The following is a 23,751-nucleotide window of genomic DNA, read 5'->3' on the forward strand; positions in this document are numbered from 1 at the left end:
CGGGCAACCTTAGCCCCCTCCTGTGCACGTCCCTGGTTCAGGGTGATTTCAAACAGCAGATGCTGTGTTGAGCCATTTTTTAACCCATAAAATGCAGATTTTTATAAAAATGGAAATGTTGTCAATATTAACACCAGCATTGATGTATATCATTTCATTTCATTTAGTCATATCATTTAGTTTACAGCTTAAAAATGGTACGTATTGTGGTCTTCATTTTAATGCAAACTGGTTGTAGTTCCATGGAAGATGTGAAAAGTGTGTAGCTTGATTCACAATGGTCTCTCTACTACTCATCCATTAGTCTTCTAACTTCAGGCACTGGGAGACAAACATGCCTAAACATGTCCATTGTGCTCTGTCAATCGATCCTGAAAATGAAGCAGTGGACCTTTAAGGACAGGTTTATCTGTGCTTATGAAGCAGTGGACCTTTAAGGACATGTTTATCTGTGCTTATGAAGCAGTGGACCTTTAAGGACAGGATTTCATGAAAAAAAAACAGTCATATCTCTCAGGCATATACTTAATATTTATTTGTCATAAATACATTCTATACATATGAAGTAATTTATACAATGGCCTTCTCTAAATATACAAAGTTCATATTATAAACTTTTTTTGGCAAACAATGTGACTGAAGTGCCACAAATATACTGGTTTATTAAAAAACCTAAAGCTGTGACCAAAATGATCAGTATATGATTAAAATACATCTCCAGCTCCATTCTCTATGCAACATACCTGAAAAATACCTCTGGAGCATTCCCATGTAGAAAATCCTCACTGGTTGGAAGGAAGTTTACATACATTTTGTCAACCTTTGAGGCTTTAAATAATCAGTGACTAGAAACAAGTCACCTCTCAATCCATAAGTACTTCCAGAACATTCAACTGCAGCTTTGGATGATCCATCCCTTTAAATATTGATGAATAACAGCAAGGCCCACCTAGAAAGGCCAGATTAGCGCTACCTCCAGTACAAAATAAACATATTCAGACAGTAGTGAATAGTGATACCTAACACGCCTCATAGACACGTAACAGCAATAAAGCCTGAAGCAGCAGTAAGAATGTTGCTGGTGGTTAGTGCAGCAGATGCCTAGAAAGGCACAGTCATTCACCTGTACAGTTGTTAGACAGATATATAGATATATAAACAGACTGTTTGGTAGATATAGGAATATATTTATTTATGTAGATCGATTGATCGACCTATCGAGAGATAGATAGATATCTAGGTAGATAGATAAATAGACAAACATGAAGTTTGTTGTTTTATTTTGTCAGAGGAGAACTTGTGTGGAAGTTTCTGAGGAATCATGGACTTCAGTCGAAGAACACCAGTTGTACACCCAGGGTCACCCTGCCCGAGGGGCGGCCAGGCATATATCTGAGTCTCTCAGTCACAACGGTTAAAGGCACCATAAGGTTTTGGCTTGAAAGCCTCATTCAGTGATTGTGGTGTGGATGTAGAACAGACACTGATCCTACATAAACCATGTTTCATTTGGTTTGAGCCTGAATTCACAGCAGGAAAACATAATTTCTTATGGTCATTCAATATCACAGCTTGTGTTATTAAATTCCATAAATATCACATGTACACGTTCTTTTGCAGCAGTATTACTATCTGTCCAGTGTATAACAAAAGTTACTTCCCCCTTTTTGCACAGTGGGTGCCAGCTTTGAGGAAGCGTAGTCCATAAGGCCGCTTGGTACTTCTGTTATATTACTGCCAGGCTGATGTACTTTCACACATGTAAGTAGCAGATGAAGACAGTCATGAGTGAAAACACAGTGCCTTTGAGGACATCTATTATTAGATCATTAATTAAGGCTGAATAAAAACAGGTAAGGCTCCTGAATCCTGACCTTAAAACACATGTTGTGTCACAGTGAAATACTGTAGCTCAACACAAACCCGTGTACAACTCCACTACGCTGTGTGGATGTGTTCAGGAGTGTTGGGTCAGACACAGGATCACTTTCACTCACAGACGGGTGACGGTGGCTGTCTCGGACTCGGCTCCACCGGTGTCTCTGGCGCCCTCTGTGGGCACACTGCGGTACTGGCACTCCGGAACCAGGGTGACACAAGCCTTTGGCGGGTGTCCGTTGGGGGCTGCCGGCTGTTCCTGTTTGCACTTGGCATCCCTGCGGTCCAGCCAGTAGAATGACAGCATGAGAAAGAGTGCAGATGTCACTACAGTGACACTGCAGGCGACGAAGACGTGTGTGTAGACGCCCATTCGATCCACTAGGACGCCTGAAACAAAAACAACAGGAAGTCGGTCTCCATGTTTAGGTAGTGATGCGGTTTAAAGGAGCATGATATACTGCACGACACTATGTACACAGCTCTGTAGGATATAACAGGACAATTTTGTGGGAGAGGGGTTAAAAAAAAAAAAAAAGAATGTTTAAAGAATGTTGCACACAACACATCTGTTAACAACAATTATGACAAAATATATATGCCATGAAGTCCTATAAATTCATGTTCATAGTGTTGGAGGAACTTGCAACTAGATGCTTTGTCAGTACGGCTTATGTTGCTACTTCACTGTCCAGTTCATGCCTGGACATTTCTGCATGACTACCTGCCAAGAGGCATATATATACTCCAAATATACTTTACCATCTGGGACTGTCTAAATTCTATAAGTGGTATTGAAATCCCTTTAAATTAGAACAGACAAACAGCACCAGCAACAGCAAAACCTGAAAGTTAAGTTCATACACAAGAGTGTGACTTGCTGCAGTCGATCCCCATTGTTTGGCTTTCAGGCCTGAGCTGAAGACAACGCACCACTACCCATCCCACTAACATAACAACAGGGGAACTGCACAGGTGTGGTCTGATTCAGCCCAACACACATGACTGACTTGCAAAAGGCGGTCACCAAGGAGTCAGCATTTTCTGGCCCTAAACAAACACCCTAAAAGCCCTGAGTCATGGTGTGTGGGGTGTTCTCTTGGATGGCTGCTCAACTGGCCTGCATTAAAAACCGTCTGCACACTCTTCTCATTGGACTGATCAGGTGGTGCTATAATTGTAGTGTTTAGAGATAAAGCTGGCACACAGCTCAGACATTGAGTAATCCATAGCAATGATGCACCAGGCTGTGTCTGATGTATTTTCTAGTAAAGGAAAGAGTTACGCAAGAACCATATCAACAGTAACTCAGCCATGGCCTCCAGGGAGATCTAAAACACAAATCACAACAAGTGAACATCTGGTGGTTAACATTGAGAAAAACAAGATGAACATGAGCATTATGTGCATCATGTACAGACAGACAGAAAGACACACACACACACACACACACACACACACACACACACACACACACACACACACACACACACACACACACACACACACACACACACACACACACACACACACACACACACACAGAACACAAGTCCATTTTCATCACACTAACACACACTTGTGTCTCCATCTCCCTTACCTGCCAGTGGAGGTCCGATGAGCAGTGTGACACTCTCCATGACAGAGAGGAGCCCCAGCGCTGACTGGAAGCGCCTCATGTCCACCGTGTCCATGAGCACAGTGAAGAGCAGCGAGCCCACCACCGCCATGGACAGCCCGTAGGTCAGCACGTACGCCAGGAGCACCTCGAAGCTCGGCCCCATGCAGCAGATGATGTTGCTCAGGCCGTTGAACAGCAGGGCGGCGCTGAACACGTAGATGTGGCGGCCTGATGCGGGAATGTGGGGAGAGGGAGGCGAGGTCAGGTGAGTCAGGTGAGTGTGTATGTGTGTGTGTGTGTGTGTGTCTGTGTTTGTGTACACAGTACTTATGTGCTCTGTCACTCTGACAGTGGCAGGTGCTTTTTGAACTATAAAAAAGTCATCTAGCATGGACTACAGTCATCTAGCATGAAGGTGAACTACTTTGTAAGAAATGATAGATATGTTTACTTTGCAAACAAACATTATGGATTGCACTGTGTCAACATATATGCACAGAACAAGCCCCCACATGCTGTCTGTGAGCAATGAAGAAACCAGGAGATCAGGAGGGGTTAAGTACACCGCCCTCCTTCTCTCTCTCTCTCTCTCCCCCACCTCCACACACAAACACACCTACAAACAGGCACACATAATCACCCAGGCCCTACCTTTAAACCATGGCATGTTGAAGAGCAGGCCAATGGGTGGGCGGATGAAGATGTTTATGATGCCCAGGATGGAGAGCAGCAGGGCGGCACGGCTCTGCGCCATGCCCGAGGTGGTGGCGTAGGGCACCAAATACACTAGCGGCACCACGAAGCCCAGCATCATCCACGTGATGCCCAGTGAAAACATGCGGAAGCGGAGATTGCTGCAGAATAGGTCAAAGGCCATGTTCTTGTGCAAAGTCATTGCCGCACTCTTACACCACGACTGTACCACACTGTTCCGCTTCCCGGAGGACTCCGTGTTGCCGTTAGCTGAGGGAGCAGCCGTGGCCCCAACGCTTCGCTTCCTCCGGGGTCCCAGGGGCCTCATGACAGCCCCACATACACAGCAGTTGAGCAACACAGCCCCAAGCACCAAGAAGCTGCCCCGCCAGCCAAACTGACTATGGAGGTAGTGGCCTAGGAATGGCAGTACAGACAGACCCAGGGCTGTTCCAGTGGATGACATGGCATTGGCAAAAGGTCGGCGGCGCACGAAATACTGACCCAGAATAGTGACAGCAGGCTGGAAACTGAAACAGAAGCCCAGACCTGAGGAGAGGGAAGACAAGAGAGTTTGAAAATCCACATCAGGAAACCAGATTGCCTCAAGGTTGAGTAAGGCTTTGGTAACATCACTAGTGGACATTACACATGGACTAGTTCAACTGTAGGTCTGATATTCTTTAAGACACACCCATTGTTTTTTATGTGTCCTATGAGGTGATTTATTGTATTCACTTTTTGGTTATGCTTTTTAGGTTTTCCCCTTTCCTTTATTGTGTTATGTAGGTTTTTATGCACGGAATTGGTACGTTTTTTTTAAGTTACAAAGCTGTCTGATGTGCCTTGTTTGGAATTCCAGCCCTTTTCCTTTGTTCCAAGATGACACAGTATCGTGACAAAACCCTTATTGTCCGCCTAGATGACCAAGAGCTCACTAGGCTCATCAGGAGAGGGGCCTTAAAGACACAGGAGCTGTAACGGAGCGTCTCAGACGGAGGGTGATATGAGAAAAACTATGTGTTTTGAGAACCCTGAAGCAGGTAAATCTATTCTAGTAGACCCCAAAAACTAAATTATGAACATCAAAAACTTAGCAAAATAGGTCCTAAGTATAATAAACCCTCATTCTTGGTGACTCTGTTGTTAGACATGAGATGGAGAAGGGATGATTACATGCTGCCATCGAAATGCAGCGGTCTCCGACACAAAACACTTTCAGAAATAGTGTCAAAACAGGGCATTATTGTGCATGTTGATGCAAATCACGTGTACAAAGAACAGTATTACTTCCAAGATTTTAAGGAACTGTTTTGTGCCCTAAATGAGCTAGCTACAGTATATAAACTTAAGTGGTCCACTCCAAGTTTTGTGTTTTCCTGACAGCTCAGTTTAAACACCTGGCTCATAAAAACTTCTTTTTTTTTTTTTTGTTTGTTTGTTTTTTTATTTTAAAGACAATTTCAACCTATCCTGGAATTGCAGCGAATATTTCATACCAAATAGCACAGAACTCAGAAACAGATGGGGACCCATGTTTAAAATGGCAACAATCTTTTCTCCTTTCATCAGCCACCTACCGTGGGGCCTTCTGATAAGTACTCGGCAGCCGTACCGAGTGAACAAAAGGAAAACAACAAGAACTCTGTGGAACCAAAACAAATGTCCCCACAAGCTGAAACAGGAATGCCCAACCACCTTCAGTGGAATAACGCAAGAGCGTGACAACTGCTGGAATGACGTATAGCCAAACATCTACAACAAACTCCCTGGGATTTCAGCAGTCAAATGGAGATTGTGAGCACGTGGAAACAGATAACATTGGAGTGCAGCCCTCTTTATCACCTACCAAGGCTGAGGACAGGCTATCTGACATGAAGGGCCATGCTGAGGTGGTCTGAACTTTTATAAGCGGAAAAAAAAGCCAAACAAATATACAATATCATACGTTTAGTCAGCGGAGTCTGGTCTGCCACCTTTGTTTACTTTTTGCAGTAGCTTGAGGGAGCTGCTCCACAGATTTATGGGTAATGGGCATCATCGAGGCAACATTGATGCTGCCTTCAAAACCAACCGTTAGGGGCAGTCTGAAGGCATCTTAGCAGACAGGAAAGAGAGTTACAGTTTGAAACAGTCCTTGATGACTCGCTGTTATGTTATGTTATGAGCTAATTGTGAAAACTAAATGAGGCAAAGGTGTAGAGTTACATCCCAGCCAAAAAAATGTAAAACTTCTAAATATATCATTTTGAGGAACAGAGATGAGATTTTAGCAGTTTAATTAATGCCAGGACAGGAACTTTGGTAGTGACACATACCAAATCCAAGGGACCTTGGTGACACCTCCTGTGTCAGAGGGTGCAGGTTCGAGTCCAGAACAGGACTATGCACATTTACATTTAATTTCATATAAAACAACTGTGATTACTTTGCCAATTTTATGCCCACAGCTGACGCCCAAAAATTCAATGGGTGCTAGACCCAGGCTAGCAAAAATGTATTCTCGAGATTTTAATCGATAGTCCCCTCTAAAACACACACACACTCGAGGCTGCCTGCAGAAGGTGAAAAACACCACACTATGTTCTTCAACCTATAAACAAACATTGAAAGCACAAGTTAATGTTCTACAATGTTGTCACAAAATGTACAGAAGTCTGGAGATGGATGAGCTTTCTATTGGCCAAGTTTGAGCCTTTCTTATAGCCAATGACATGGATTGAGTGTCCCCAAATCTGTCTGCCCTTTACAAAATATATCTTACAATTCCTGTGAGTAGCACACAAGAAGAACGTTTCTTCAGGAGCCAAAAACTATTACACATTTTTTGCATGCCACCATGGGTGAGACGCACCTTGCAACTTGTGCTACTTTTGAACGAAAGAGAGAGCTAGGTAAGGTGGTGAACAAGTTTGTGAATCAGAACTGTCAACGTGTTGATGTTGTCTCAGAGTTATACACCTAAAGCATGGTCACTTTGAATGTGAAATCAAATATAGGCTGTTAGCCTTTTTAAGAATCCATCAATCAGTTGTATGTCTACAATAATGTAATTTATTGTAAATATTATTGTCATACAGTTTGTTAATACATGGTATTTCTATAATTAATATGTTGAAAATTAAATCTGCTTAGTGTCTTTACCTTAATTCTATATGCCCACAGTTCAGTTACTATTTGCACTGGGCATGAAGATTATGGCTACTGGTACTGTCTGTATGTGCAGCACCATGTTTCTTATGTTTGCAGAAAATAAAAAAAACACACACACACAGACAGATGGACATAATAAGCTAATAAACATTTCATATAATTCACTAACTTTGGATCAGTGGATCATTGCTTTTATTTCCCATCAAATAAATTCAACTTGGTATCAGAATTTAGTTTGATAGACAATGAAACTGTACATGATCTCAACATGCTGCTTAGATACTGTGGGAATATTTTTGTATTTGATGAACATGGATTAACTCATAAGTATGAAAAGTCTCACTTAAAATGACTGACAAAAGATACCAAACAGGCTGACTGCTTAGAAGGGGGCATCCGGGTTGGAGACAAGATTAATTGACTTTGCCACAAGGATCCCAAGAAATGGGGGTGGTGACAAACACACACACACAGAAGTTAGGATTGAGTAAAAAGTTAGACAATGGGGTCAGGTATAATTGGTTTTGGAGAACAGCCAAACACAAGAGAGTGGGAGGAACTACGTTCCTTTAAAAAGATTGACCAGTCATTCAAACAGTGAGATCATCCATGGATCTCAGTGAGATCATCCACCTTTTAGCAGCAGACGTGCTTAAAATGTTGCTGTCTGGTGCATTACCCTGAAAACAGCCGTTATAAAGCCTCAAAAAGAATATTCTAGATGCGTCTTGTGCTAAACAATTGCATATATATATTATATATATATATTATGCATAGCCTATATTACTTATATTCGACACAGGCTGGAACATTGAGTTGGATTTTCAGGTGCAGTTATCAAGTTATCAAAATTACAAGACAGGAGCTTGTTTGGTGCCATTGGAAACTATACCTCAACACCAACATCCTTGACCTGTGGTGTCCCCCAGGGGTCGATCTTGGGGCCTTTATTATTCAACCGTTACATGCTCCTGCTTGGACAAATTATCACGGAGCGAAAATACCCGGACTCTCTTCTGATTATGCTTGGGGATTTCAACCAAGCAAAACTCAGCCGTGAACTGCCGAAACACAGGCAGCACATTAAGTGTCCCACCAGGAACAAAAACACGCTTGACCATTGCTACACAACACTAAAGAAGGCATACCGCTCTGTTCCCCGTGCAGCTTTGGGACTCTCCGCTCACTGCCTGGTTCATTTCCTCCCAAGCTACAGGCAGAAACTAAAATCTGCAAAGCCTGTGGTGAAAACTGTGAGGAAATGGAACAACGAGTCAAAGCTGGAGCTACAGGCCTGCTTTGACTGCACTGACTGGATTGTTTTTGAGGCCGCATCTACATCACTGGACAAACTCACTTACACTGTGATGTCATACATCAGTTTTTGTGAAGACATGTGTGTACCCACCAAAACGTACTGCATCTTTAAAAACAATAAACCGTGGTTCACAGCAAAGCTCAAGCAGCTTCGTCAAGCCAAAGAGGAGGCCTTCATGAGTGGGGACAGGATCCTGTACAACCAGGCCAGAAACACATTGACTAAGGAGATCAGAGTAGCAAAGAGAAGCTACTCTGAAAAGCTGAAAAACAGGCTTTCAGCTAACGACCCTGCGTCAGTGTGGAGAGGCCTGCAGGACATCACCAACTATAGGAAAACCTCTCCCCACTCCATGGAGAACCCTCAACTGGCTGACGATCTGAATGTGTTTTGCTGCAGGTTTGATCACCCCACATTCACACCCCTCACCCGCTCCAAGTCAGACTTCACACAATCATCTGCACCCCCTGTTATCACCACCCTCTGACTACCCACCGGCATTGACGGTCTGTGAAGAGGATGTGTGCCAGCTCTTTCAGAGACAGAAGACAAGGAAGGCATCAGGCTCAGACGGTGTGTCACCCTCCTGTCTGAAAGCCTGCGCTGATCAGCTGGCCCTCATCTTCACACGGATCTTCAACAGATCTCTGGAGCTGTGTGAAGTCCACTCCTGCTTCAAATGCTCCACCATCATCCCGGTTCCCAAGAAACCTTCCATCACTGAACTGAATGACTACAGGCCCGTCGCCTGACGTCTGTGGTCATGAAATCCTTTGAAAGACTGGTATTATTGACCCATCTGAAGGGCATTGCAGGCTGGACCCTCTGCAGTTTGCCTACCGGGCAAACAGGTCAGTGGATGTCAACATGGGGCTGCACTACATCCTGCAACACCTCGACTTCCCTGGGACCTATGCAGGGATGCTGTTTGTGGACTTCAGCTCGGCGTTCAACACCATCATCCCAGAAGTCCTCCTCACCAAACTCACCCAGCTCACTGTGCCTGCCTCTACCTGTCAGTGGATCACAAACTTCCTGATAGACAGGAAGCAGCAGGTGAGGCTGGGTGAAATAACATCCAGCACCCGGTCAGTCAGCACTGGTGCACCTCAGGGATGCGTGCTCTCCCCACTGCTCTTCTCCCTCTACACAAACGACTGCACCTCAGGAGACCCATCTGTTAAACTCTTAAAATTTGCAGACGACACATCAGTCATTGGCCTCATCCGTGATGATGACGAGTCTGCATATAGGCAGGAAGTTGAACAGCTGGCCCTGTGGTGCGGTCGCAACCATCTAGAGCTGAACATGCTTAAAACCGTGGAGATGACAGTGGATTTCAGGAGGAACAGCTACTGAACAGCTAACCCACTGTAGCATATATATTTATCCCTGCACTTCTTGCACTCTCCACTTCTTCTTTGCACTATTGTTGTGTTACAATTCACAGCTCCTGTATATAGTCATTCCGCCTTGTATATACTTTCTTAAACTTCTTAGACCGTTGCATTGTTTGTTTTGTGTTGTAATGTATATTTTGTGTAAGCACACTGAGAGCCACTTTACCAAGTCAAATTCCTTGTTTGTGCAAACTTACTTGGCCAATAAAACCTGATTCTGATTCTGCAATACGGTCTCCTATCATAGCTATGCTGATGACACCCATATTTACTTGGCACTCTCCCTTAGCCCTAATGACTGTGGCCTAGAATCTCTTTGTCAACACACTGACCAAATTAATGGACGTCTCAAAATTCCAGTACAAAAGTGAAATCATTTTATTTGGGAAAAATGAAGAGAGATTTAGGATTGTTACTCATCTTGACTCAAAATGACTTCAAACGATCCTTCCTTAATTCATCTCTTCTCTTCTCGTCTCTTAATTTATTGCAATCTAGGTTTTAACAACCATGCCAAAGGAATAACTAAGTCCGCTTTTAACCCTTTAAAAACATGCCAAGCCAAACTTAGAGGCCTTTGGTCAAAACATGAAAAAATCATTCATGCCTTTATCTCCAGCAGGGTTGACAACTGCAATAGTCCCTTCACAGGCCTTTCTAAAAAAAAGACCATCACACAGCTTCAGCTTGTACAAAATGCAGCTGCTAGGGGTCTTACAAAAACTAAAAGAACTGACCATATTAATCCAATACCTGAGCCCTTAACACTGACTTACAAATAGTAACAGAATTTACTTTAAAGCACTGCTGTTTGTTTATGAATCACTATATGGGACAGGACCAAATTACCTCTCAGATATGTTTCAGGGGTACACACCTGCTAGACACCTCAAATCACTGGAGATAAATCTGTTGGTAATACCTATGCTTTTTGTTACCTGATCGAATGTGATCTACTTTTTATTTATTTACGTTTTAATTCATTTATTTTTTCTATGTTCTATTAGCTTTATTTTTACCTTTTATTTTTCTATTACAACACATGGTACCCCTTTTAAATCTCTTATTTTCCTATATTCTTTTATAATGCACTTTACATTTTTTAATCTCTTATTTTTTTATGTTTTTTATCTGCTCATTTGTAAAGCACAATTACGAATGTGTATGAATGTAGTATATGCAATATGTAATTATAGTGTCTGGATATTTTTTATTTGTTGGACTGAATATTAAATACTTGTAATACATAATAAATAATGTCATAGTCCCTAGCAGGCCATTGACATGGTCATGTGATAAGTAAGGGATAATGTATAGTCAGGCTGTCATTATCGGACTATACATTATCCTGTTCATTACACGGTTACTTGCCAAAACGATTGAAGCTAGGTACACACAGGCAATAATGGGTGACCCGATTAACTACCTATGACAGAATGTATTCGCCATTTAAATACACGAAACATCATGGTTTATGGTTTAGGTGTTCAGTTGTTCAAACTTGCATATTAACATGTTTGGAAACAAGGAAAAAAGTCAAAATTAAATTGCTTCTTTTTCAAAATATCAGGTGACTGCCCACTTGAAAATTATGTGGCCTCAAGGTCTTGTCTAACCCACAAAATCCAGTAAAATGTTGTTATATAAAATTGTAAGCATGAGGGCTGAGAAGACAACTTCACTTAATGTTTATTCTTAAAGGTTAATTCTTTAACATTTTTTCTGATGTTTCACATAACTTAATTTGAGGAATTTTACTTTTTGAGGAAGTAAAATAAGTTGGTTATTAAAATCCCAATCTATCACAAAAATGATGGTATTATGTTCTGGACAATGTGGCTTGTCCTGTTGAGGCCTTGCAGCTGTGTGTATGTGTGTGTGAACTCTGACCTGTGATGACCCCTGCAGTGATGTACAGCTCCTCCATAGAGTTTGTGAAGGAGCTGAAGGTCATCCCCAGCCCGCTCATCACTCCCCCAAACATAACTGTGGCCCTGCAACCAAACCGCTGTACTAACATGCTGCAGAGTGGACCTGAGGGACACAAACACACACACACACACATTAGAGAATAAATCCATATACACGTGGACATTTTAGACAAAATCCTTACAGCCACACACACACACACACACACACACAACAGATTAGGGTGTACTTTTCCATACCATTCTATACATTTGCACAAACACACATGACTGACCCAAGAGCTTACTCACACAAAGAGCCCTCCCTTTAAAACTTCCTCACACACCGCAGAAAAAGGCTTAGAACCATTTTATGACCCCGATTACGGCCATAATCTGGAATCCTTCTTTGCCTTTGCAAATACCACTCTTAAACAATGTGCTGGTTTGTGTACTCATATTGGAACAGTCCATAGGGCAACATGACTGGTATCCATTGTTGGGCTATGGATTTATACTCACAATTTCCCACACTTGCGGTGTGCACTGTGACCCCGCACTACACCCTAAGGCTTTCGAGGAGGATCTATTTGTATCTATTTGTATCCATCCGTGTGTAAAAGGCCTAACACATACCTCGATACCTCCCTTATCGCAAAAAACAAACATGAACAGATGCTAGCCCTTATAACCTGACCTGAAGAGCTCTGTGTGTGTACTCAACTCTAATGCCCACACCGGCTCTGACAGAGCAAAGCACCTTACTTTAAGTACAAAAAGGCTGCAATAACTATGTGGAAAATTGTGGTGAGAGAGAACAGCATGAACTTGGATACAAGTCTGCATGTGAAAACAGACACACGTGTTCATGTCTGAACATGCACGACTTGCACAATTTCCTGTATGAACGTTGGATATAAATATACACCTGCCAATTGGCCTACAACACAATCATACCAGAATAGCTGACACAAATCTACATCATTGTTTTTCAAATGTGTTCCACATTATTAAAGATGTACTACACCTCCAGCATGGAGCACTGAAGTCATGATGGAAGGCACCCAGGACGTCTGACTGTTGGTAGCATTGAACTCTGCCTGAAGGTCCGTGTAGAAGATGCTCACACAGGATGGGAAGGCAAGTGTTAGGGCCAGCACCATGATAGTGGCTGCAAGCACCACCCAGCCCCAACCCCCATCCGGTGCCTCAATGGCTCCTGGATGTGGCCTGGTAGAGGGGGACCCCTGTGACACCACATCCCCCTCTTCATACTCTTCCTCTGCTGGTTCTCCGGGCCCAGGGTCCCGGGTGGAGGGCTCCTGCTGAGGTGCCGGAGTGGCCTCCTGAGGGCAGCAGTCGGTACTCTCACCCTTCTCACTATTGTTCATCATCATCTCCTAGGATTTGTGGGCAAAGGCTTGGCACTGCCAGTCAATATTTGCCCCTGAAAAGCACACTGACTACAACATTCCATCTCAAATGGTCTCTTCTTGGTCAGCTGTGTCTAGCCCAGAGAAAGGAGACACACATGAACACATGAATACATGATTGACATAACAACATAAGAGGCACATGGAGCTGAAACAGTTACAGTTAACTGTGTCTCTTCTCTATCACACGAAATACACTCTGTCGAATTAAACATTGTTACTATATGATAATTAGAGAAACATATGATAGACTTCATGGGACCAGTCAAACAGAGCAAAAATCTATGACTGCAACAGAGACAGCACGCACACCGGGAAGTCAGTCACATACTGGCAATAAACGCTATTTCTGACACCGTATGACCCAAATAAAATTAAAAAAAGAATTAGTAAAAAATGTAAGAACAATTATTTTTCATGTCTTAGAGAGTAAATCCCTCTGTAAGGGTAAGGGGCGGGTGGCACACGTTGGGATTTCTGAGTTAAGGTTGGCCAGTTGTGTCACCAACTCTTATTCATCTCTTGATACGACACAAACAGTACCAACTATACAAGTAACCAACCAGTGTTAGAGACAGGCAATAGAAAACTGTTCAAGCTGTCATAAGCAAATGCCAACAGGGAACAAGATGTGCCCCCCTTGTTGCCAGATCTGTCAAAGCAGCGAAGCTGTCAATTGCAATTCATTTTGTATGTGTTCCAGACCTCTGTCATTTTGGAGACCCTAATCCTGTAATGTTTAAGGCTCCACTTAGCTTCATTTCTCTGGATAGCTGAATGCGCTAAATTATGTGGATGTGCTGTGACCACGTTGACAGTAGCCTACCCTGGGATATCCTCCTAGCAGCAAATCATGATTTAGGATGGCGATAACCAAGTGAAATAATAATACAGGCTACGTATAGTAGGCTGACGCCAAAACAACGGGAAAAAGTCACAAATGTGCGCAAGCCTAGCCTTGGACCATTAATGTTGGTTTAACAGCCTGATGTTTGTGTTTGATATTAACAGAATAACCGATGGGTTTGGCTCGTCGTAGCCTCCAGTATCACTACTTTCAATGACTTAAAGGAGTTATTTAGTGCACACAAACGACATTCAAAAGAAACGCCTTATTGTTGAGGAAGCAACAACGTGATACCTTTAGCGGTTCAGAACAGAGAGAGCCTTTAACCGTATTTTAACATTTAGGCAAAAGCCTACGCGACACAAACATGTACAGGACAAAATACCTCACCTTTACTTCCCAATGGGCGTATTCCTCTGGACAGCCATTTCTTTCTTTTACTCGTCCATTCCACTTCATCTGGACAGCACTTGCCTCCGCTCTGCCCGTCAAAGGATCATGTTCCTGATCGGGGGGCGGGTGGGTGGAGACAGGACGTAAGGGCCGAGAGACGCAATGATGTGCTAAAGGTGAAAAACAACATTATTCGAAGCCTTTACTCATACGCTGTTCTCTCTGCACAGTTGCGCAGGCACAGTACAGTTAAATGATGTCCAAAAGACAACTGACGTGGAAACGAGTAGACTGTGAGCAACGAGAGAACATGGCTGTGAAGTGAGAGACTGTAACTGTAGCTCCGAGCGTTTAAACCAGCCTTGGTATGTTGGTACAGGGTAGGCGCCCAAATAAGACTTCGGGACGACCATTACTGGAAGTGATGAGGGTGTTATAGACCTTATCAACTGTAGACTAAATGAAGACAATATCATCGGGCTGCCATGTCTTCTAGGCTAAATTAAAGTAAAAGATCAGTGAATAACTAAAACATCAATAAAATACTAATGTTTGATCTTCAGGAGATAAAACAGATATACAATTCCACGACCCTAGCAAGCATGCTTGTAGAAAGCCCATTAAAATGCCCTTTGGCATGTATAATCAGAGTTGCTTCATTAACTGATTTGATAAGAAAGTTTAGTTTGGCACTGTACTACTTGGAATATCTTCAAGTTCAGTAACAAGGACAAATCATTTCACAAAGGGGCCATGATAGAGCCTTCATACTCAAGTGGCACTGCAGAAACAAGAGGGACTCACATTTTTTAAAACACAAACACAGTTTATGATAAAAATCAGACTTTGATATTTTTGTAGTTGCCATCTTAATGTTGAAAGTATCATCAGAAGACAAATTCAAAATAAAAACAAAACAAAAAGAAAAAAATGAAAGGACAATCTGACCGAAACTAGTCGGATCTGCAACACTGAACTCCACGGTCTCCAAACGGACAGAATTCACATTTGACATCAATACTGATCAAAACTCAACACACTCAAAACAACTGTATTTAATGAATTCTCACTTATGTTCGCAATGCTTGTTGGGAGAGAGTATGTATATAAAAGCATGCAGATGGTGCTGACAAAACTTGTGGCAGACTCTGAATCATTCCTTCTCTCCTACCTATTTTATGCATGGATTTTGCTATCAGTAATACATTTAAATGTCACAGTAATGATCTACAGCCCCTGTCCACAACATGTCACTCCATGTCATCAACAACATCCAGTCTGTTAATCCAAACTCCACCAGGGCAAATCGTCAACCAGGATTGTGATAGTTATTAGCATTTAGAAGCCAGCTTGTGTTTTATAATTTAATTTGACTGGACTAACAAAGGATATGTGGAAAGCTTTTTTTAAGGGGACAAGAGTTGCAGAGCAATTCCACATTGAACACCAAGTCTTGCTTATCCAGCATCATTCTTATTCCATGCACCATTTAGACTCGACAGTGATACAAATGCCATACATATCCCAGAACACAACATTAGAATCTCTAATACAATGCATGCTCCCAGGGTTCTCGTGCCAAATATTAGATCATTACTGTTTTTTTTTTTTTTTAATAAATCCCCAGAGTTTGTAAGATAGTACATAGTATAATTACGTTCATCACAGAGAAAACAGTACTTTTTTTGCCTTGACATCTTTTTGTTTAACATCAAACAACTTAAACGTGAGGGAGCAGGTGGTGGAAGGGGATCCTAAAGGAATGTCGGTGCTCAATTATGTTTGCAAATGTTCCATGTCTTACTGTGTTGCACAAAATAGAACTAAACCAAAACATGGTATTAGATGGCATCTGTCCGATGCCATATACAGGTAATGTCACTGGCCTTGCTCAGCATTCAAGATTACATGTCAGATGTTGCGTAGATACAGGGCAAGTGCCATTAATGTAGAAGTAGATGGTATTTTTGAATTAGTTGTTTCAGGCCTGGATGTGTGGAGCTAGAAAAGAGCAGCCTTGAGTGATTATGCATTTCTTCCCATACTAAACAGAGAGAAGGAGGCAGTGAAAGCCTTAACATGCAAGAGGTGTGTGTGTGGGGGGGGGGGGGGGGGGGGGGGGAGTTCAGGGGAGGACACAGAATAAGTCAGTAACAGTGGCAAAAAGATTTGACCATCTAATTAATGACTATACTAAACACACACACACACACACACACACACACACACACACACACACACGGGCAAACAGGTGGGCTGTGACCATACCCTCATATTGTATATGATCTGGGGGACCTCGGTCCCCATACCTTCTGCTGAGAGCACCCTCTCTGCTTGGACAATAAGGGAAGTAAACTGTGCACAACGCAGGGCCAAAGGGTCGAAGGCACAACACTGGACACACAGACATGCATGCAAGCACAAACACACACACACACACACACACACACACACACACACTCACACAGAAGTCAGAGCACTGCCAGGGAACCCTGCAGTTCAGTCATAAACACAGCACTGCCAGCCACCCCAGCACACACACTCTAGACGGGAGGAGAGAAAACATCAACAGCGAACCACTGACCTGATAACAAAAGAACTACGGACAGCTGAAAACCGCACACACACACACACAAAAAAAAACAAGGAGTGTGACTGAACAATGACAGAAAAGCCCAAGTTTCATTTCGTTTCTATCCGATACAACCCACCGGCCCCTACATTGACTGACAAAGAAAAAGGTGGGGATTTAAACCACCCCAAAAAGCATGCGAAATGGCATGAAGTCTCAGTCCACCATTCTTTAGACTGGAGTGGCCTTGAAGAAGTTGAATAGTTGGGGTGAGTCAGGCAGGAACTGATATGTGTGCAGGTTTAAAAACACCCTCCCTCCCTCCCTCTCTCCCTCCCAGCTAGAGGGGCCCCTTCAGTCTGAACTAGTTTGGTTCTAGTCTAAGTTCTGGGTGATGACGTTTCAGTTCTGCGTAAAATGACGCAAGTAAAGAAGAGGACGGGGAGTGGAACAAATACAAAATGTCCGAAACCAGGACCAAAGCAAAGGGGAGAAGGGTGAAAGCTCCTCTGCCAGACGAGAACCGATATGTATATCTAAAAATGCGCTTAAAATGACTGGGTAAACGAGGCAGGATGAGAAGTAACACAGAGAAGCTTATTTGTCCCAGAATGTGTTGACAAGAGACACAAAGACAAACTCACACCTTCATGGGTAACTGGGTGGGGTGTGCGGGGATACGCTGACTGTTCTCCCACTATACATAGAATAACTCATTTTGATACACATTAATATGTCCACTATGGTACAGATATCAACAGTTACGTTGCATTCAATCTTTTACAATGTATGTATATTTATGCGTTATTATTAATAATATCAATCCACTTTTTTATAATAATAAATCTCACATGCCTCACAATTGCACATATTTTAGTTTTTTTCCGGTTGTTTCCATGTGATTCACTCAGTGCCGTACTGAAATGTCCGGGGGTGATGTGGTTTAGCGAACAACGTCGTCACTGGAGACAGATGCTGACCTGAGTGAAGTAGAAACATGAGACACTTCTTTTTCTTTCTTTCGCTCGCTCGCTCTTTTCATTGTTGACATTGACGAGTGTCCAGCAGCACAAGGAGGGGCCCGACAAGAAGACATCTCCTCCTTGGTGGATTTCTTTTTCCAGGGCGAAGTAAAGAAGTAAAAGTCCCTCGAAGCCTTTGTCTGCGTTACAGACTGCTGTGTGTTTGCCAGTGTGTGGGGCAGTCGGTCATCCGTGTCCGCGCCAGTCCTCAGGAGGACGTAATGTTGGTGGAGGAGGAGGGGGGTGGGGAGGGGAGGGAGGAGAAGGAGTGGCAGTGGAGGAGTTGAGATTGACAGTTTAAGGAGGTGAGGGGCACTCACTATGTTAACACACATGTACAAGCTCACTCAGACACACACATGGCCACACTCATCACCAGAGTAAGTGGTGGTAAAATGTCAGTTGTATCCACTTCGCCATGCCTGCTGTGAGTGAGGCTGTCTAGCATGTGATACAGGCGATACGTGACCTTTGCACTGGAAACGGATTTCTCTACATTACTCTAACCGAGACGGATTTAGCTAGGTGTCACTCACAGATCAGCCTTTGCCTTTGTCTGTGTGTGTGTGTGTGTGTGTGTGAGGAGGATCTCTGCCTGTGAATGCATATGCGTGTGTGTTTGTGCGTATGTGTATGTGTATGTGTGTGTGTGTGTGTGTGTGTGTGTGTGTGCACTCAATGGTGTTTAGTGCTGATGGTGGTGGTAGGTGATGAGAGCAGATGTTGCAGCACTGCAGAGAGGGGGGCGTAGCTCAGGCCCGCCACGGAAAGGCACAAGGGGGTGAACGTGGTCGTGGTGTGTGTATATATATATGTGTGTTTGTGTGTGTGTGTGTATTTGTAAGTATATGTGTATGGGGGAGGGAAGGGAAGGGGTGTAGAGAAGACGTTAGTGCATGCATGGAGGCAGGGTGAACTCATGGCCCACCAGGGGGCGATGTGATGGCAGAGAGGGTAGAGAGCGGGGGAATGGGGTCAGGCGCATACGGGTCACTTCTCACATCCGAGAGCCCCTCTCTTGGAGAATCTAGGCAAGGAGGGACAAGAAAACGGGGACAGATATTCAGTCAAAATGTACTTTGGTTAAAGTTCATGGAATGCAGGATGCATAAAGAAGAACACAGGCAGAACACACACTCTCCTGAGAGCACAAACGGTTGAACCCTGTTTTTTTCTTAGGTCATTTCAGAGTTTTTCGCTATTACCACCTGGGTTCAGTGTTGGTGAACTATATTCAAGATAATGACAACCACATTAAAGGCGAAGCCCTTGATTCTGGAGAAAGGTTGTTGATATTTGAGCTCACAGCCACTCAAATGATACCCCTCCATTCCTTGCTCACAAAGTGACGTGCTGATTGGCTGGAGTAGTGAAGGCTCAGACTGAGCCACTCTGTTCATTTCCCATACACAAAGCCAGGGCTGTTTTTTACAATTTCGCAGAATTCCATGAAGAGTGCAACATATTATAATCAAGGACTGCAGCTTTAACAACAAATTAAAAGGTAAATCCCACCCCAGTGTCCATGTCCGCTCACCTTAGCCTTTTCAGTGGGCTCGATGACAATGCCATTGGTAGAGTTGTTGAGTTCGCGTGACACCACACACAGGAACTCGGCCTGGTCCTCGTTGCCATAGTTGTAGGACGAGCCGATGCTTATGAGCTGCGGAAGAAAGAGGCAACAGCAAGTTTATACCTCTTTCAAACTAACAGTCAGTGTCAGACCAGGGTCATTTGACCAAGATTTGATCCATTTTTCATCAATTCAGGTTGAGAGTTTGTTGAACCGTTTCATTATAAAAACCAAAGAGAGTTTAACAAAGGTTGAACCACAGTATGAATTGGGTATTAGTCTGTCCATGTTACCTTCATATTATCTTCAGGACTTTCAGATATGAGTTAACACTTTTGTCTACTCATAACCCAAATAGAATATGGCAGAACTTCAGAGACTTAGAGACAACGCAAAACTGGAGAGGGACAGTGAGGAAGAGGGTGAAAGAGAAACCCTCGTTACCAAAGAAAAGTCCAAGTGTGTTACCCCGTGTTTGTGGGTTTGCAAAGTCAGCTGCTCTACACAGAGACTAAACACTGTTGGCACACAGCCATGTCTACATATACACAAAAGGAAATTAATCTCAGAATGGTCCTACACTGTGTGAGGATCTCTTCACACATATTTGGGTGTTCCAGTTAAACGATTGTTCCACGCTTGTTCCAACAAACTACATGTAATCTCAACACAAGGTCTTGACTGACATTCATTTTCACTTGTGCTAGTGCTTCCACCAGAAGGTGTACACAAAGTGCATTATAGACATACATAGCAACTATTAAGAGTGCATCATAGACATACATAGCAACTATTAAGAGTGCATCATAGACATACATAGCAACTATTAAGAGTGCATAATAGACATACATAGCAACTATTAACTAAAATGTCTGACATTACATTGCGCAATACTTGCTATGACCTCCTGCCTTGATCTCAGTTTGTTGATTTCCAATCACTTGATCAACGGCAAATCCATAAGTTATTGATGTGCCTTACACCTAAAAGAGCCTAATCTCAGTATGAGGTCGAGGGTCATTTAGCTTCAGACCGGGAATAATGCACCTGTGAAAACTGGTATTTTCAACTGTTTCAACAACTTAAAACTTAAATACATAAAATAAAAGGTTAAGTTAAGTATTATAAACCATATTTTGATCATTAGTAAAATAATGTACTTTTTGCCAACAATACTTTACTTGATTTAGACAATCAATACAACCAATAGATATCGTCAATGGATCATTTTATATCTCTATGTCTGACTTGCTCATCTTGGCAAAAATATTCCTCACATTTGTATTCTGCATGATGTGAACCCATTTCATAATAACCTACCGCTGCCCTTCCACCTTGTGCTTTTAGTAACACCAATTATTAGCAATTCTTGTGGGTAATGTGGTTTGAATGCTCTGCTTTCACTTGCACTCTCAGAATAGGCGCCCTCAGAAAGAAAGTGCGGAAGTGTGAGATCATTTCTGGCTAATCTAGTCTACCTGTCTGCCTGTCATAGCACTAGCCAGGCCAGAGGTTAAGAGGGGGGTGTCTCTGACAAAGGACACTCTGTGATAAGGGGGGCCCTTGCCTGTTCAAACTTCCAGCCGTCTGACATGGTGGAGACCATCTGAGTCAGCTCCTCCTCTTGACACTGCAGCACCCTGTAGACATGCTTGACAGGGCCCTGAGAAACACACACACACACACACACACACACACACACAGAGGAATGAAAGGAGAGATGGATGAAATCCATATATCATCAGCAGCTTGGCTACATCTAGTAACTCACAGTTGAATATCTAGATTCTTAAAAGCTTGACTCTTAGTAGTGATGGTAATAGCAGTAACTCACTAAAGCAACAGCAAGAGCAATGATCTGAACATCTAATCTAAATCTATGATATGTATAAAATCGAATAACCTAATCTAAATCTATGATATGTATAAAATCTAATAATATAAATCTATGATGTAGAAAATCTAATAATCGAATCTAAATCTATAATATTTATAACATGTCCAACCCAGTTACAACCCACTAACTTTGTCTCTATATTGATCTCATTGTTATGATCCCCATAATATTTATACATTCATAACAACAATACACCACAAAGAGAAATAATAGCCGGCTATGCACCTGCGACGTCCTGTTCTCGTTATCTCGTATCCTCTCCTTGACCAGTCTCACCAGGGATGCAATGTTGTAGAACTCGGCCTCCTCCAGCACACCTACAAGAGCCACAGGCACAGCTCACACACGCCCCTCAACCCAACACATCACCCCTTAGGTAGCCCATCACGGCTACCAGTAATTACAGTAATTTGCACACGTCCCCCTCTACTTATCTCCACACACGGGACCCGTGTTTATGGGCGGAGTACGGTTACATCAGCACCGGATCACTGAGCTCACCTTCCTCGGCCAGGTTCTTGTTGATGATCAGCTTTCCGTGCCGCAAGTAATTCAAGATGGGGCCAAAGTATGTTGGGTCCCTGTCTATTAGGTAGGCTCCAGTCTCATCCTAAAAGGGGAGAGCAGAGAATTGTTCAACAGAGCCACTAACCCAAACCCGTAGATCATTGGTTTCTCTATGCATTTACTTCAGTTCTATTACAGGCTACTGGACAAGCACTGCATGTTTGCTAGTGTTATGTTTAGTGGAGCACTCAAGTATAAACATTATGGAATATTAGTGTATTTTCCCACTATCTGCAATTGCATTTAAGCTCATAGTTTCATAATTTTCAACATTCTGACAATATGAATTTAATTAAATAAGGCAATGCTTAAGATTGCCACAACATTTCCAGACTCAAGTAGTAACATGATCATGCACAATCATAAAACTATAATTCGCATTGTATAATTGTGAAATTAGTACAAAAATTCAGATGGAAAACGGGTTCTGTCCAAACTTACCTTGTCAGAGTCCAAATCTGGATCGTCTTGGCATAATCGAGATAGGAACGATTTGGGTTCTCTACACAATGTCTGTTTTGTAGTGACAAAGTAGGTCCCACCGACATTGAGCCTGACCCATCGAGACCCCGGTTTCTCTGACTGATCTGACGGGGATGCAGGGCTACTCTTCATGGGGAACCCAAACACTGGTCTGGAACTAGACACCCCTGGACTGGACATGCCGCTCCGAGGGGGAATCACGAGAGTGGGCGAGGGAAGCCTTACCGAACCACGAATTTCACGGTGTTCTGGTTGTTCTAAGATGCCAGTCCCACTTGGCTCCACAACGTGTAACTCCGCCATACTGCTGCGATACAAAAAGTCACAGTTTCGCACGGCAGGACACGAATTATTCTCTTCCACAAAACTGTAAACAGAGGCTAGCTAACTGGTTGTCGTTTCCTTTACAAGGTGGCAGTCCGTGGGGCGTTGCTGCACGCATCAGATTAGATTTGGACCAAAAAGCATGAACAGGGCCGAATTTGAGGTATGCAAATACCATAAGTACGAAGCGACATTGCTTATAACCCTTTCAAAGACTAAATTAATCTCTCTTATTTATTCAAACGACCTATATATGGCCATAAACATTACGGGAAGAAGAACGCTTGTGATCATTTCCAGGTCACTGTTTGCTCGTCATTTCACAGTAAAAGTCCTATAAAACACCTACCCGCTACTGTGCGCAAAGAAGAGTTCCTATAGCTATTTTTAATTACATTAATCATTAGATTTAAGATTTTTTTTTAAATTATTGTTTCTATTATCATTTTTGTTTATTTATTGATATAATTGGATATCTTACCTATACCGCTATGATTGCATCCTGTTCCAACACAATTCTGAGTTGTAGCCATCGACTGTATATGGAGTGTATATATACAGTCTATACTATATTGTCATTGGTTCTAGCATGCAGTTGTAGGGTAACAACAAAAACCCCAGACCTCTTTATCATTTTTATGTTATGATTTTATCATTATTTTATCATTAT

At 42.8% G+C, this 23,751-nt stretch overlaps 2 protein-coding genes across 3 annotated transcripts; both read right to left on the minus strand.

Moving 5' to 3' along the window:
* Nucleotides 1-513: 513 nt before the first annotated feature.
* slc16a5a (solute carrier family 16 member 5a) lies at nt 514-17,652 on the minus strand. 2 transcript variants are annotated; one of them, XM_012837125.3, is made up of 6 exons: nt 14,641-17,652; nt 12,998-13,471; nt 11,954-12,097; nt 4,151-4,741; nt 3,479-3,727; nt 514-2,268 (listed from the first exon to the last, which is right to left on the minus strand). In XM_012837125.3, the coding sequence occupies exons 2-6, from the start codon at nt 13,365-13,367 to the stop codon at nt 1,994-1,996; spliced, it is 1,629 nt and encodes a 542-aa protein (XP_012692579.1). In that variant the 5' UTR covers nt 13,368-13,471; nt 14,641-17,652; the 3' UTR covers nt 514-1,993. The 2 variants fall into 2 exon arrangements, with proteins under 2 accessions (XP_012692579.1, XP_031416491.1); XM_031560631.2 differs by having other exon boundaries at nt 12,998-13,477.
* Nucleotides 17,653-17,791: 139 nt separating this feature from the next.
* Nucleotides 17,792-23,376, minus strand: kctd2 (potassium channel tetramerization domain containing 2). Its single transcript, XM_012837128.3, has 6 exons — nt 22,716-23,376; nt 22,209-22,317; nt 21,933-22,024; nt 21,378-21,473; nt 19,775-19,900; nt 17,792-19,264 (listed from the first exon to the last, which is right to left on the minus strand). Exons 1-6 carry the CDS (start codon nt 23,058-23,060, stop codon nt 19,235-19,237), a joined length of 798 nt encoding a protein of 265 aa, XP_012692582.1. The 5' UTR covers nt 23,061-23,376; the 3' UTR covers nt 17,792-19,234.
* Between the last annotated feature and the right edge of the window lie 375 nt (nt 23,377-23,751).

Source organism: Clupea harengus, chromosome 23 (genome assembly GCF_900700415.2).
Source record: "Clupea harengus chromosome 23, Ch_v2.0.2, whole genome shotgun sequence".
NCBI lineage: Eukaryota > Metazoa > Chordata > Actinopteri > Clupeiformes > Clupeidae > Clupea > Clupea harengus.

Excerpts from the sequence above, each read along its gene's own strand:
- slc16a5a (XM_012837125.3), bottom strand. The coding sequence starts at position 13,367 with ATGATGATGAACAATAGTGAGAAGGGTGAGAGTACCGACTGCTGCCCT. Across the intron at positions 12,098-12,997 it reads TTCAGTGCTCCATGCTGGAG|GTCCACTCTGCAGCATGTTA; the intron begins GTGTAGTACATC and ends TGTGTCCCTCAG. Across the intron at positions 2,269-3,478 it reads CATCGGACCTCCACTGGCAG|GCGTCCTAGTGGATCGAATG; the intron begins GTAAGGGAGATG and ends TTTTTGTTTCAG.
- kctd2 (XM_012837128.3), bottom strand. The coding sequence starts at position 23,060 with ATGGCGGAGTTACACGTTGTGGAGCCAAGTGGGACTGGCATCTTAGAA. Across the intron at positions 21,474-21,932 it reads ACGAGAACAGGACGTCGCAG|GGCCCTGTCAAGCATGTCTA; the intron begins GTGCATAGCCGG and ends TGTGTTTCTCAG. Across the intron at positions 19,901-21,377 it reads ACGGCTGGAAGTTTGAACAG|CTCATAAGCATCGGCTCGTC; the intron begins GCAAGGGCCCCC and ends TTTCTTCCGCAG.